A 14,662-nucleotide genomic window follows, 5' to 3' on the forward strand; every position below is an offset into this window, starting at 1 on the left:
TAGCAATAGTCAAAACATGAAGCAAATCAACGTGTGAATGTGTATGTCTGTTGGTTAAGTGGTGTGTAACTAAAAACATTCTCACGACCTCTAATACATGTCGTGACTTGAACATAGGGACATTATGGCTAAGTCTACACATCATAATAATAATATTGAACACCCTGTCTGCTGACAGTCATCAACTCTTCTCTCTGGTAACCTTGACCAGATGTACCCTGTAGAAACTCATATGCAGGCCTAAGCATTTAACAGTTTAACTAGACATCCTCTCTCCACTAAACATTTCTAATACATAAAGTATCTATCCAATATCTATCTGACTCAAAATAGCTAACACCATGCCGAATTGATGCAGTAATTAAAGCAAAGGGAGCCCCTGCCAATTATTGAGTACATATACAGTAAAAGAACATACTTTCCAGAAGGCCAACAATTCACTAAAAATGTTTTTTTATAGGTCTTATGAGGTATTCTAATTTATTGAGATAGTGAATTGGTGGGTTTTTGATAAAGGTGAGCAAAATCATCACAATTAAAACAAATTTTGCTAGCCTTTTTTTTCTAACTTTATTACCCAATACTAGTATCACACGAGCAATCCATCGGAATTACAACTGCTGACAATAACCAAAACGGACCTTTCACATACTGGAGGATATATCGGACCTGGAATCAGTCATCGACCAATACTACATTCACTGCAGTATGGATACCGCCAATACAAACCAACAAGATACACCAAAACCAAGCAAACGAAAAAAGACCTCCTCTACGGATACAAGCGATCTACAGACGACAGACATTGGGGTCAGTGTTCTTGCATCCATCAATAGGAAACTCGATTTACTGGTCACACTTCACAAGGAAATAAAAGAACTCCAGTCAAGCCTTGAATTCGCTGACAACTACATTGAAAAATTAGAGCAGTCAAACAACTCTCTCCAAGTATCCGTCAAAACCCTCAGCGAATAAATGGACTTCGTCACGAAAGAAAACAAAACAATGAAAGAAACGATATTGGACATTCAAACCAGAAACATGCACGATAACCTGATATTCACCGGCATTCCAGAACAATCACCCGACAACCCCGAAACACTGGTTAAGGACTTCATGAAAAACCAACTAAAAATTCCACCGGATATTGTTAATAAGATCACCTTTCACTGTGTACACCGCCTTGGTCCACATTCCAACAAAACATCCCGGCCAATAATAGTGAAACTGGAACACTACAAGCACAAAGAACTGATTAAAAGGAAAGGAAAGGAATTGAAAGGCACAAACTTTGGACTCAATGATCAATTCCCACGTGAAATAAACGAACGACGGAAAATCCTCTACCCCATCCTGAAACAACACAGGCGGAACAACAAACGGGCAAATATCATTATGGACAAATTATACATTGAAGGACAGCTCTATCGTGAGTCGAACATTACCCCGTGGCTTTTCTGACAGACTACCTGTCAACCAGTGACTGCTACATTATATGTTAAATAATTCACCCCCTTTCATCACCCTGGTCTCTCACATCCACACACAGAGCCAGCCCTATCCCACACGGACTGCTACAACCATCTCCTGCACCATCTTTTTTTTTCTCTCTGTTATTCTGTTTGTATTTTTGTTTTAATCACACCATGTGGAAATGTACACTTGTCTATGTTTTTTTGTACTGCTTCCGTGTCTTGCCCAAGGACACTTCGACGTGGACTGCAAGCACCAAGATTCGAACCTTCAACCTTCCAGTTGGGAGACAACTGCTCTACCCACCGCACTGTCGCCACTCCACATTTAGGAACTACTGAATACTTTCCCCATCTCTCTCTCTTTTTGACTTTGGATTATTTGTCTTCTCCAGCTGGTCAAGATTGAGAGCTGGGTGGCCAGTTGACCCACTCCACCAGCCCACCACTCTGGGGGTGCAACGTTGTAGTCCAAGGCTTTTTTGATGCCTAGCTGCCAACACACCTCACCAAACACCTCAGCCTCAAAGTTCAGCCCCTGGTCGCTGTGCAGCTCCTCAGGTGCACCAAACCTGCAGAACATCTCATTGATTAGGCAGTCTGGTCAGGGACTGTGTATTGCTCTGGCCACTCTGTGAAATAATCCATTACCACAGCAGTTCCCTTGATCTGTGGTGGGAAAAGGGCCCAGAATGTCCACTTCTACATGCTCCATCAGGGCTTCTGTCTGATACTGTTGCAGGGGAGCGTGTAAGTGTCAGCTAGTAGAAGCGGGACCACAGCCAGTGCAAAGTCTTTGTGATGCTGAAATTGCCCCCCAACTGGAGGCCATTCTGACGGACCCAGCAAGGCACCAGGAGCTTCAGGATATCGCGGTGGGCTTTGGGCTCCTGCCAGTGGCAGTAGAGGAGGCCATCTCAGTCAACTAGGCTGGGCCAGTGGAAATAGAGGGCTTTAGTCTCTGTGTCCAGGGCAGGGACTACCGCCCCCCACCCAAACCTGGACCCAGCTGAGGACAGGGTTCTGGCTGTAGACATGTTGGAGCTGTCGTGGCAGCAGCACCCTGGTCTTCAGCGCACTGGCAGTGTCTGTGCTCCTCTTCCTTGCAGGGCAGTCATAACATAGCGTCCACGTTGGTGTGATGGCAGCCAGTCCAGTGGTAGATCTCAAAGTTGTAGTCTTGTAGGGTCTCTGTACACAGAGCCAGCTGACCCTCCGGTTCCTTGAAGTTGAGCAGCCAGGTGAGAGAAGCATAATCAGTTTGAAGCAGGAATTTTGGTGGATCCCCAGCATGACAGCCAGCAGCTCTCAGCAGGTGACACAGTAATTCCTTAATGGCTGGCTGAGAGCGCAAGCTGGGCTGTGGTCTTGGGCTGTGCTTCTGGTGTTAACTCCACCTGCCAGTAGTTGATGCACTTATCTAGGGAGCTAAACCAGCAGACCTGAGCGATGTAGGGTCATCGATGCGTGGCAGTGGGTAAGAATCTTTTTGAGCGACCTCATTAAGTCTGTGCTAGTCGACAGGGCCTCCAGGTGCTGTCTTTCTTCTGGACCATAAAAACAGGTGCCACCCAAGGACTGTTGGACAGCTTGATGATGCCCACTGCCACCATCTCTCAAATTTTCTGTTCCACTGCAGCTTGTCTGGTGAGTGGTAGATGCTGTGGCTGGAAGCATAAGAGGCATGCATCGCCAGTGTCAATGCCATGCTGCACCAGGCTAGTGTGCATAGAGTCCTCATCTCTGGCCATGAAGATGTCCCACAAATGCCTCCAGCAGCTCCCTCGGCTGTTGTCTGTGGTCCACCGCCAAGGCTTCACAGCTCATCTTGAACAGTTTGTTGACAAGCTTATCTGATCTCAGCCAACACCTCCCAGACTGGCGGCAATGTGGCTAGCCCCTCTGGTCGGCAATGGCAATCCCTCGGCTGGTCCTCAGCTGGTGACAACAACCTTTCACTTGCTTTTAACAGAATAGTGCACTGTACTGTGTGTACTACATTGGGTCCATTTCCATGATAACACAAAATTTTAACATTTTCAATGCAGGATTTTACTTGTAACAGAGTAGGCAAGTTTTACTGTGTGATAATAGTGCATTTACTTAAATCAAGGATGTGAATACTTCCTCTACTACTGGTACTAATATGCAAACTAAAATGCTTCAGTTATATAACATGTTACAGTTATATGCTTTTTAAAATCATGTTTATAATTCTGTTTATTCTTTAGGGTCAGTCTAGCACTGCAGTCCAGTTCAATCAACTATCAGAGTCACTAGCAATTAAAAAAAGAAAGACCCCTCTCTTTTCATTCCTTTGAGGGTTGTTGTAGCTGATAATAATAGTAATTGTGTAATACTGTATACTGTAATATTTTCTGAGATGGTTTTCATGCTATTAAAATCTCTTACCATTGCAACAATAGCTGTAGCTGATCATTTGTTACACAAGGCTGCATCTGCATGAATTAGTAATAGCTAGCCAAATGCATTCAACTTTTTATTTCCATCCTTCCATCGATTATCTATACTGCTTATTCCTGAACAGGATTGTGGTTGACATTGCGAGAGGCAGGGTACACCCTGGACAGGTTGCCAGTCTATCACAGGGCTGACATGTAGACAAACAACCACACACACACACTCACACTCACTCATAGAGGCAATTTAGAGTTGTCAATCAACCACAGTCTATAGACTGTGGGAGGAAGCCAGGGTACCCAAAGAGAACCCATGCAGGCACAGGAAGAACATGCAAACTCCAAACAGACTCCACCAAACTCTACACAGACTTCACTGCATACTCCACATCTTGCTGTGAGGTGACAGCTCTAACCCCTGCACCACTATGCCATCCAGCTTTTTATTTCTGTTTTACAAATCAAAATATCTCTCTTCAACAAAGGAGTTAACTTACTGTTATGAACATTTATTTTGGGGTTAAATCAAGGTATGCATAAAGTATTCAGACCCCTTCACTTTATGTAAACTTCACTGTGTTGTAATTTCAAATTGATGAAATTGACATTTTTGCCTGCCTAGAATGAGTAACCAGTGATAAATTGAAAAGATGGTTTTAGAATGCAGTACAGAGTGTTTTTATTGTACCTTGTTGCAAGCAGTAGTTCCTTCATAGACAATGAAAGTTGTTTGAGTAAATCTTTTTCTTTCATAGTTTAGAGTTTCCAGTTTTATTGCCTGTATACTGTATTCTGTCCCCTGTCCTAGGCTTCAGCTTCAGTCCCCAGGCCACTACTCTCCCCTGGAGGCCTTCTATGAGGACAAGAGGGCACGCCTGCCCCCCAGTGGTGATGCTGTTGTTACTGCATGTCCAGCCAACATCTGGGGAGCTGCAATCAACTACAGCATGCAACCTGAGATGAAGGTAGGAGAGACTTTTTCATGTCCCTTTCAGTTACTGTATGTCAGCTGGTGTTTATGGTTGTCTCTCACACTGTAGGTAAATCCCAATTCCCTTATTTTATTGTCCTTGATCTGGTCCACCCCTGCATTTCTGTCAGATAACGCACCAATTCTCAAAGAAAATTGTTGCAATCACAGATTCTTTGGTATTCTCGTGTTTGTTTGTTTTGTTTTGTTTTTTTTTTTGCATTGGAACAACACAAAAAAGCTGAAGAAAAAAAAAAGCCAAATCTGATACATTCCACGCAGAAATCCAAAAATGGACTGGGCAGAATTACTGACATCTTTTCATAATCATCAGAAATAGTTTTATTTCAAGAATGTGATGCTTCTTTAATTTGTAATGAAGAAAGAAGAGCAAAGAATTGTCTGATCAACTTTGAAACAAATTCAAGCTGACCTGCAGGCACAGGGTGCACCAGTGTCAGCTCACACTATCTGCTACAGTCAAACATGGTGGAGGTTCACTGATGTTTTGGGGTTGCTTTGCTGCTTCAACTGCTGGATGTCTTGACTGTGTATATGGCATTATGAAATCTAAAGACTACCAGTGAATTTTGGGGCACAGTGGGGGGCCCAGCGTCAGAAAGTTGGGTCTCCGTCAGAGGTCATGGGTCTTACAGCAGAACAATGACCCAAAGCATATGTCAAAAAGCACCCAGAAATTGTTTCAGACAATGCACTGGAGAGTTCTGAAGTGGCCAGCAGTGACCTGTGGAGAGTTCTCAAAACAGTAGTTGGGAGAAAAAGCCCTTCAAATCTGAGAAGCCTGGAGCAGTTGGCAAAAGAGAGAGGAGTGGTCCAAAATTCCAGCAGAGAGGCGTGAATTTTGGGGCACAGTGGGGGGCCCAGCGTCAGAAAGTTGGGTCTCCGTCAGAGGTCATGGGTCTTACAGCAGAACAATGACCCAAAGCATATGTCAAAAAGCACCCAGAAATTGTTTCAGACAATGCACTGGAGAGTTCTGAAGTGGCCAGCAGTGACCTGTGGAGAGTTCTCAAAACAGTAGTTGGGAGAAAAAGCCCTTCAAATCTGAGAAGCCTGGAGCAGTTGGCAAAAGAGAGAGGAGTGGTCCAAAATTCCAGCAGAGAGGCGTAAGAAACTCACTGATGGTTACAGGAAATGACTGATTTCAGTTATTTTGATGAAAGGACCAAATATTATGTTGAGGGTGTCCAGTCCATTTTTGGAGCTGTGTTGATTGTATCAGATTTGGCTTTTTTCCCTCTGCTTTTTTGTGTTGTTACAATGCAAACAAAAGAAACAAGCATGAGTATACCAAAGAATTTGTGATTGCAACAATTTTCTGGGAGAAGTCATGTGTTATCTGACAGAAATGCAGGGGTGCCAATATTTTAGGCCATGACTGTATAACTGAGGAACAACAAGGGTATCCTTCACAGAAGTCTGTTACAGATTGACATACCCCAGTTTGTGATTGGATGTTTCACATGGAGAATTGGAGCAAAGGATGTCTCATGTCAGTTAAAACATGTTTTCTCTGTTCCTCTCTCCTCACAGTTTCTCCTTGCATCATTTCCTTGCATCTTACCTGAGTGGGACTAAGACGCAAGGAAAAGACGCAAGTGAAGGAACCATGGATGCAGTTAGGGGAATTGGTATTCACCCTGTATTTAGTCACTAATCTTGTGTGCCTCTGTGCACCAGATCACACACCCTGAGGGCTGTATGTCCCAGTTCATCCGCTTCTTTGGGGAGCAGATCATGGTGCTGTGGAAACTGGCTCTTCTCCGTAGACGCATTCTCATCTTCTCACCTCCACCTGTGGGTGTAGTGTGCTACAGAGGTGAGAAACATCTGGATTTAGTCACAAGAGTTTGAACATAAGTTTAAAGAACTAGTTTAACACTTTGGGATTTGCACATTCACTTTCTTGCCTTGTGTTTGACAAGAATATTGATACCTCTTGTGTCTCTCCATTCAGTATAAAGCTGCAGCCAGTTAGCTTAGCTTAGCATAAAGCCTGGAAACAGGGAGAAACAACTGGCCTGGCTCTGTCAGAAGGTAACGAATATTCTCATTAACATGTATCGTGATAAAGTGTAAAAGTGACAATTTATTGTCATTCACCTTTACTCTTCATACTAAACAGTCTCATGGCTGCAGCTTCATTTTGCAGCCACATATGAAAGTGACAGGGATCTTCTCATCAAACTCTTGACAAGATGGTAGAATAGTGTATTCCCAAACTGTCAAAACATTTTTTTCATTTAGAACCAAAATAAAAATTATCCTTTTACTTCAGTATGTTTACAAAGTATTTTACAATTAAAGCTCCGAAGCCCACTAATCCTATTCAGAAAAATTTTAGTCTGTCTCATTTTGTGACTTTTACCTGTAGTTACATGAGTATAGCAACTGTACATCAGTGCACATGCAGTTCCTTTCCAGCTGTATTTGTTGGACAGACCACAAGTCATGCACACATTCAAATCCTGTGTTCCTCTTTCACTCCCACACTCATGTGTCATTATTTTCACCCTCCGCTCCCCTCTTAGTGTACTGCTGCTGTTGTCTGGCAAACATCTCCATCCCTGGTGTTGGCATGGCTGTGCCTGAATTCCGCCCCTTCTTCTATGTTAATGTGGCTGATATCAGCGCCCTGGAAAATGAGCTCTCCTATGTAGCGTGTAAGTGGATGCTAGAAAAGTCTTAACATTTGTGAACAAGTCCACTGAAAAAGGACTGGGCTAGTTAGTCCATTATACATCTTTTGCAGGAATGACTAGTATCCAATATTTCAAATGTTCAGGTACAACTGAGAAAATCTTTGAGGAGAAGAAGGATCTGTATGATGTGTATGTAGACAATCAGAATGTAAGGACCTACAGAGATGGCCTGAAGCCCGTGCTCCGCCTCAGCAATGCAGACAGGGAGAAATATCGCAAACTCACCAAACAGAGGTAGGTACAACAATGGGAATGTTTACCAAAGTGGGAATTTATAGACCATGACGTGTGATATTCTGTAGTTTTTGTAATGTCAGTGAATTCCAAAAGACAAAAACCAACAATGAATGGATCCTGTTCCTAAGTGATGGCTGTTTCCAAAGCCTGTCATAGTGCTCCACTGTTGTCTAAAAACAACATAAAGCTCATGAATGTTCATTACTATGAACACACACACTGTAGTTTCTTTTTAATCCCATATACCCCATCATGCTTCTGGAAATACTCTGATTAATCCACAGAGGGAAAAAGTGCCCAACAAATGCATTATTTACTCCTGTTTTAGTAACATTTGATAAAAACTACAGTGCTTAGCTGTGACCATAGTAACGGTTATATAGTAACCTGCTGACTTTAGCATGTTAGTATTTTGTTATATTAAAAGTAGCATTTAGCTAAAAGCACCACTATGCCAAAGTACAGCCTCACAGCTCCTTTTAATCTAACAAAACATGCATATCTTGAAATAAATCCTATAGTGCACCCAATCCTCTAGGTTTTACTGATAGAAATATAGCATGCGTCTGTGTGTAGGCAGATGTTGCTGTATTCCCAGGAGGAGACTGGAGACTGTGTGTCCAGTGAAGAGGATCTCTTCATTCTGTAAGTACAGTATTCATTTAACTAACCTGCACAATAGTACACCACTTGGAATAAGTTGATTTTTTCATGAAAATCCTGGGAAGAACAGTCAGCACAGTGACAGCTTAGAAACCAAATTAGTGGTGTATTGAGCCTGACAGAATCCCACATCTTCTCTCTCCTCCCAGTCACTGTAGTTAATACAGAAAGTAACAATTGTGCTAATCAAGAAGCATTCAGCTAAATTAAACAAAAGAAAGAAATTGAGCACAGTAACTGTCTCACCTGCTTTCTCAATTTCAACTTATCCAGGTTTTTTCTGGAGCAGAACAACAGAATTTTCCAGACCCTAAGCGAGGTGGCAGGAAGTCCTGATCCCACTCTGACCCAGGAGAGCGTGCGGGCCATGGGTCTGGACCCCCATGGCGACAGACTCTTCCTGCTTCATCTACTGGAGATTTATGGCTATGACACCCTGCTGGTGTCAGAGCAGCTCTGCTGCAGCTGAGAGCCAACAGAGGGCTGGCTTTCCTTTCATTACTCCAATATCTCAAAGGGGGTTGGTTTGCCTTAAGCCTACTCTGAGTTCTACACATCTGGCTTACTGGAGTCTTCAGAGCTGCCTGAGCCTCCAGGAATGTCTCTAGTATAATTTTTTGTTGTATGTCTGTTGTATGTTGTCTGACCTTTTTTTCCACCATGGTTCTACTGACAAGAGCACAATTAACAGTCAACTCTTAGAGATCACCTCATGGAGATAAACTTGTATTTGAGATGGATTACTCACCATCAGGTGACTTAAAGTGACTCTCTGGATTGGATACAACTGCAATTTTTCCAGTACTGTGCTGTGTTTGAACACCCCAGGATTGCAGATTCAAACACACCTGCTGTTATTAATGGCAAGAATAATTCTTCATTACAAGGGACATATGGCACTGGGACATTAAGTTGAATGACTTCTTCTAAGATTCAGCTAGTGGTCTGAAGATTTTCCATGGACAAAATGTGGTGATGATTAATGTAATAAAGTAAACAAGAGGTAGCCTTCCTGTAAATAATTCAGAATTTTCTTCCCTCTTTATCTACAATGTGTGTCTTAAGTGTGTGTTATGGGGTCCCACTCAAATTCAAATTTCAAAGTGAGAGGGGCTTTATTGGCATGAAAGTTTCAAGTAACAATGTTGCCAAAGAGTCAAAATTATATAAAAATGTAAGTATTTAAATAATTGGACAATTCAAAAGAAAAAAACTGATATGTATTACATATGTACAGTTTATCATGTAGGTTTGTATGTGTGTATGTATGTGTACTGTGTGTGTCTTTCACTGTTCTTCAGGTTGTGGCATATTCATATACACCAACAAGCCACTTTAATGGGCACACTTGTACAACTGTATGCACTTCAGTGTGAAAAGTCCACCTTAACATCTGAAGTTAGAAATTTTCAGTTTTTCTTGAAATTGTCATAAATTATAAATTCTATGTTTATTATTAAGGTTTTAGTTAAAGGTGGTGTTGTACTGGACTACATTGTATTCAGAGGTGTCTACTTTTTTATCCTCACCAGCTACATACATGAGAGGGTCAGAATTTTAGGAACACCTCTCTCTTTTCTTGTACTTGTAAAATGTATCTGCAGAATTCTACATGTAAAGATTCTGTTGGGTGTTCATCCCAATGGGTTTGATTCTCTGCCTGTGCTGGATTTAAATAGCCCATTCTTCAGCCTCTATGTCAAAATCAGGGCTAAAATATGTCATTATTAGCAGGTTAAACAGCCTGTCTTCAATAGCCATGTCCATCCATCCATCATATATACCACTTATCACTGAATACGGTCGCGGGGGACTGGAACCTATCCCAGCTGACATTGGACGAGAGGTGGGGTACATCCTGGACAGGTCGCCAGTCTGTCACAGGGCTGACAAGTAGACAAGCAACCACACACACTCACACTCACTCCTAGGGGCAATTTAAAGTCACCAATCCACCTAAGCTGCACCTAAGCTTTGGACTGTGGGAGGAAGCCGGAGTACCCGGAAAGAACCCACGCAGGCACAGGGAGAATATGCAAACTCTACACAGAAAGGCCCCAGATTGGCCTGGGCTAGAACCCAGAACTTTCTTGCTGTAAGGTGACAGTGCTAGCATCCTGGACAGGTCGCCAGTCTATTACAGAGCTATGTCTGTAACCATTGATGTTTAAGTGGAAAATAACCAGGATTTGGCCTAATTAGTATTTGTCAAGACTGAAAATGTGGCATGAGCGGAAACCAAATCAATGGCTGATGTCCAACAGTTATGGAAATTACTTGCATGTATATACTGTAGTCATGGCCAAAAATATTGGTACCCCTGCATTTCTGTCAGATAACACACCACTTCTCCCAGAAAATTGTTGCAAATTCTTTGGTATACTCATCTTTCTTTCTTTTGTTTGCATTGGAACAACACAAAAAAATTTGAAAAAAGCTAAATCTGATACATTCCACACAGAAATCCAAAAATGTACTGGACAGAATTATTGACACCTTTTCAAAATCATCTGAAATTCTTTTATTTTAAGCATGTGATGCTATTTTAATTTGTAATGAAACTCATCTATAGCAATCAACAGGTGCTGGCAATGCAGAAATCACACTTGCAAACAGTTAAAATGGAGAAAAGTTGACAGCCTTTATGTCGTGTGTACAACACTGAGCATGGAGAAAAGAAATAAAAACAAAGAATTGTCTTGAGAATCTGACAACCACAATGTTGGAAAGGCATGGATAATCTCAAGGCTACAAGTCCATCTCCAGAGATCTTGCTGTTCCTGTGTCCACTGTGCGCAACATTATCAAGAAGTTTACCGCCTATGGCAGTGTAGCTAATCTCACTGGACATGGGCAGAAAAAAAAAATAGATGACAGATTGCAACAAAGGATTCTTCCAATGGTGAATAAAGAATCTCGATCAACTTCCAAGCAAATTCAAGCTGACCTGCAGGCCCTTTGGTATCTGACTGACAGAGAGAGAATGTCCCGCGGACTAAGATAGAGCTTTTTTGTAGAGCACATCATTCTACAGTTTTCAGAAAATGAAATGAGGTCTTCAAAGAAAAGAACATGGTCTTGGAGCAGTTGGCAAATGAAGAGTGGTCTAAAATACCAGTAGAGAGGTGTAAGAAACTCACTAATGGTTACAGGAAGTGATGGACTCATTGACAGTTCTCTTATCTAGTACTTTTGTTTAGTTCCAGGCAGAGACTGTGATTCCGTTCTTCTGTTCCCTATCTTTCAGATTGCTGGATTGTCTTACAACTTGAACTGTTCGGTATTATTATAATATTAAATAATTATTGGAATTGGAATGATATGCTTGAATTAATTTAGTTCACATCAGACCCTAGCCACCACAGATTTCTTTTTTAGCATCACTCTAGCAGGAAGGAGCCTAAGGTGGGAGAAGTTTATTTTGAATTTAATCACCTATCTTGGCTATCCTCCAAGAATTTGTGTAGAGGGTAACCAGTTAACTTGCTTTATCCCTACAGGTGGTGGAAGGACGCTGCGATCACTAACACTAACACTATTACTAACACTGCTGTAAATAACTTGTGTTTACAGAACAAATTGATGTTGTTTTTACATGTCTGATGTTTAAGTGATTATGTTGTTGCTTGAAACAAAAAAGAGAAATACAGCCCGTTTAGGTTCCAAATGTATACGAGTTGCTAAGTAGCAGTTTTGATAGAGTTTAAATTTGTAACACTGTAATAATGACATCTGTACTACTGTGGGTTCTACAGGGTTCAGTTATAGTTGTTTAGACTCTAAAGGGATTAATCATTAGGTTTCGGTTATGCTTAAATGTTGAAGTAATTTAGGAGCAGGGTGTTGTACTGCAGAAGCAGACAGACTGTCGTGTCCTTACACCCATTTTGGTTTTAAAGTGATTGAGTGTGTGCCTCTGTTTATAGACGAATAAATTTAAAGTACTATGCGAGGTGTATGGAGATACAGCCACATGTTTCTGACCCGATCAGTGGGGACCGGCTGTGTTCTTCATCGGTTTGTTGGCCAGCACAGAGAAATCTCACTTAAAAGCGCTTTGTAAAATAATTAAATAAAAGTCCAGACTTCAGTGTGTGTTTAACTATATGTATATCTATAGCTTGATCAAATCAAATCAAATTTTATTTGTATAGCGCCAAATCACAACAAAAGTCATCTCAGGACACTTTACAAAGTAAGGTCTAGACCTTACTGTTATCAATATTATTACATAGGGAAAACCCAACAAATCCCCCTTGAGCAAGCACTTGGCGACAGAGGGGAGGAAAAACTCCCTTTAACGGAAGAAACCTCCGACAGACCCCGGCTCTTGGTGGGCGGCCTTCTGCCTCGACCGGTTGGGGTGAGTGGATAGAGGAGAGAGGAAAGAAGAAAAGCAACAAGACACAACAAACAATCGAACACTGGTCAAGTTGATGTAGCCGGTGACTGCTCATCAGAAATATAGAGCTCCAGGGCCAGGGCAACCTGCAGAAAGGTACAGGGAGAGAGAGAGAGGACACACTACGGGAGAAAGGAGACACAAAGTTAGTAATGTGTAATGGTGGCATATAGAAGCATAGGGAGAGAGAGGAGAGGAGAGCAGTGCAGAATTGTTGTAAGTCAGCCACATTGGAGGGTTTTCGGGCATGAACTGCCTTTTTAAGGTCATGCCACAGCATCTCAATTGGATTCAGGTCAGGACTTTGACTAGGCCACTCCAAAGTCTTCATTTTGTTTTTCTTCAGCCATTCAGAAGTGGACTTGCTGGTGTGCTTTGGATCATTGTCCTGCTGCAGAACCCAAGTTCGCTTCAGCTTGAGGTCACAAACGGATGGCCGGACATTCTCCTTCAGGATATTTTGGTACACAGCAGAATTCATGGTTCCATTTATCACAGCAAGTCTTCCAGGGCCTGAAGCAGCAAAACAGCCCCAGACCATCCCACTACCACCACCATATTTTACTGTTGGTATGATGTTCTTTTTCTGAAATGCGGTGTTACTTTTACGCCACACATAATGGGACACACACCTTCCAAAAAGTTCAACTTTTGTCTCGTCTGTCCACAGAGTATTATCCCAAAAGTCTTGGGGATCATCAAGATGTTTTCTGGCAAAACTGAGACGAGCCTTTATGTTCTTTTTGCTCAGCAGTGGTTTTCGTCTTGGAACTCTGCCATGCAAACCATTTTTGCCCAGTCTCTTTCTTATGGTGGAGTCATGAACACTCAGCTTAACTGAGGCAAGTGAGGCCTGCAGTTCTTTGGATGTTGTTGTGGGGTCTTTTGTGACCTCTTGGATGAGTTGTCGCTGCGCTCTTGGGGTAATTTTGGTCGGCTGGCCACTCCTGGGAAGGTTCTCCACTGTTCCATGTTTTCGCCATTTGTGGATAATGGCTCTCACTGTGGTTCGCTGCAGTCCCCAAGCTTTAGAAATGGCTTTATAACCTTTTCCGGACTGATAGAGCTCCATTATTCTCTTTCTCATTTGTTTTTGAATTTCTTTGGATCTCGGCATGATGTCTAGCTTTTGAGGATCTTTTGGTCTACTTCACTTTGTCAGGCAGGTCCTATTTAAGTGATTTCTTGATTGCGAACAGGTGTGGCAAGAGAAATTGAACTCAGGTGCGATAAACCAGTGTTTTGACAGGGGGGCAAACACTTGTTCACACAGGGCTCTATAGTTTTGGATTTTGTTTTCCCTTAATAATAAAAACCTTCATTTAAAAACTGCATGATGTGTTTACTTGTGTTATCTTTGACTAATATATAAATTTGTTTGACGATCTGAAACATTACAGTGTGACAAACATGCAAAAAGATAAGAAATCAGTAAGGGGGCAAACACTTTTTCACACCACTGTATATACATACATATACATACATACATACATATATACATACATACATACACACACACACATACATACACATATACAGTTGTGTTCAAAATAATAGCAGTCCAACATCACTGGATCAATCACTGTTTTTGGTAGAAATTATATTTCCTGTTCAAAATAATAGCAGTGTGGAGATCAATTAGTGAGGTAATTCATTCTGTGAAAAAACAGGTGTCAAATAGATGGCCCTTATTTAAGGACAAAGGCAGCAAATGTTGTACATGCTGGTTATAGTGCATTTATCTCTGAAAATCTGAGTAAACTGGGCCATTCCAG

The 14,662-nt window shown here is 41.8% G+C and overlaps 1 protein-coding gene across 3 annotated transcripts in view; it reads left to right on the forward strand.

Annotated features, from left to right (window-relative positions):
- LOC109971147 (protein LCHN-like) overlaps positions 1-9,903 on the forward strand; it is a 24,372-nt gene extending 14,469 nt beyond the window's left edge. Inside the window, exons 4-9 of one of the 3 annotated variants that reach the window (XM_020619227.1) lie at positions 4,701-4,857; positions 6,564-6,702; positions 7,415-7,546; positions 7,669-7,819; positions 8,399-8,467; positions 8,759-9,903. In XM_020619227.1, the coding sequence (XP_020474883.1) occupies positions 4,701-4,857; positions 6,564-6,702; positions 7,415-7,546; positions 7,669-7,819; positions 8,399-8,467; positions 8,759-8,954 (844 nt within the window). In that variant the 3' untranslated portion in view covers positions 8,955-9,903. Of the gene's footprint in view, positions 1-4,700; positions 4,858-6,563; positions 6,703-7,414; positions 7,547-7,668; positions 7,820-8,381; positions 8,468-8,758 lie in introns of all 3 variants that reach the window. The other 2 variants (XM_020619228.1, XM_020619229.1) reach the window with 2 other exon arrangements.
- Positions 9,904-14,662: the final 4,759 nt, after the last annotated feature.

This window comes from Monopterus albus, unplaced genomic scaffold (assembly GCF_001952655.1).
Source record: "Monopterus albus unplaced genomic scaffold, M_albus_1.0 scaffold216.1, whole genome shotgun sequence".
In the NCBI taxonomy this organism is placed as follows: Eukaryota; Metazoa; Chordata; class Actinopteri; order Synbranchiformes; family Synbranchidae; genus Monopterus; species Monopterus albus.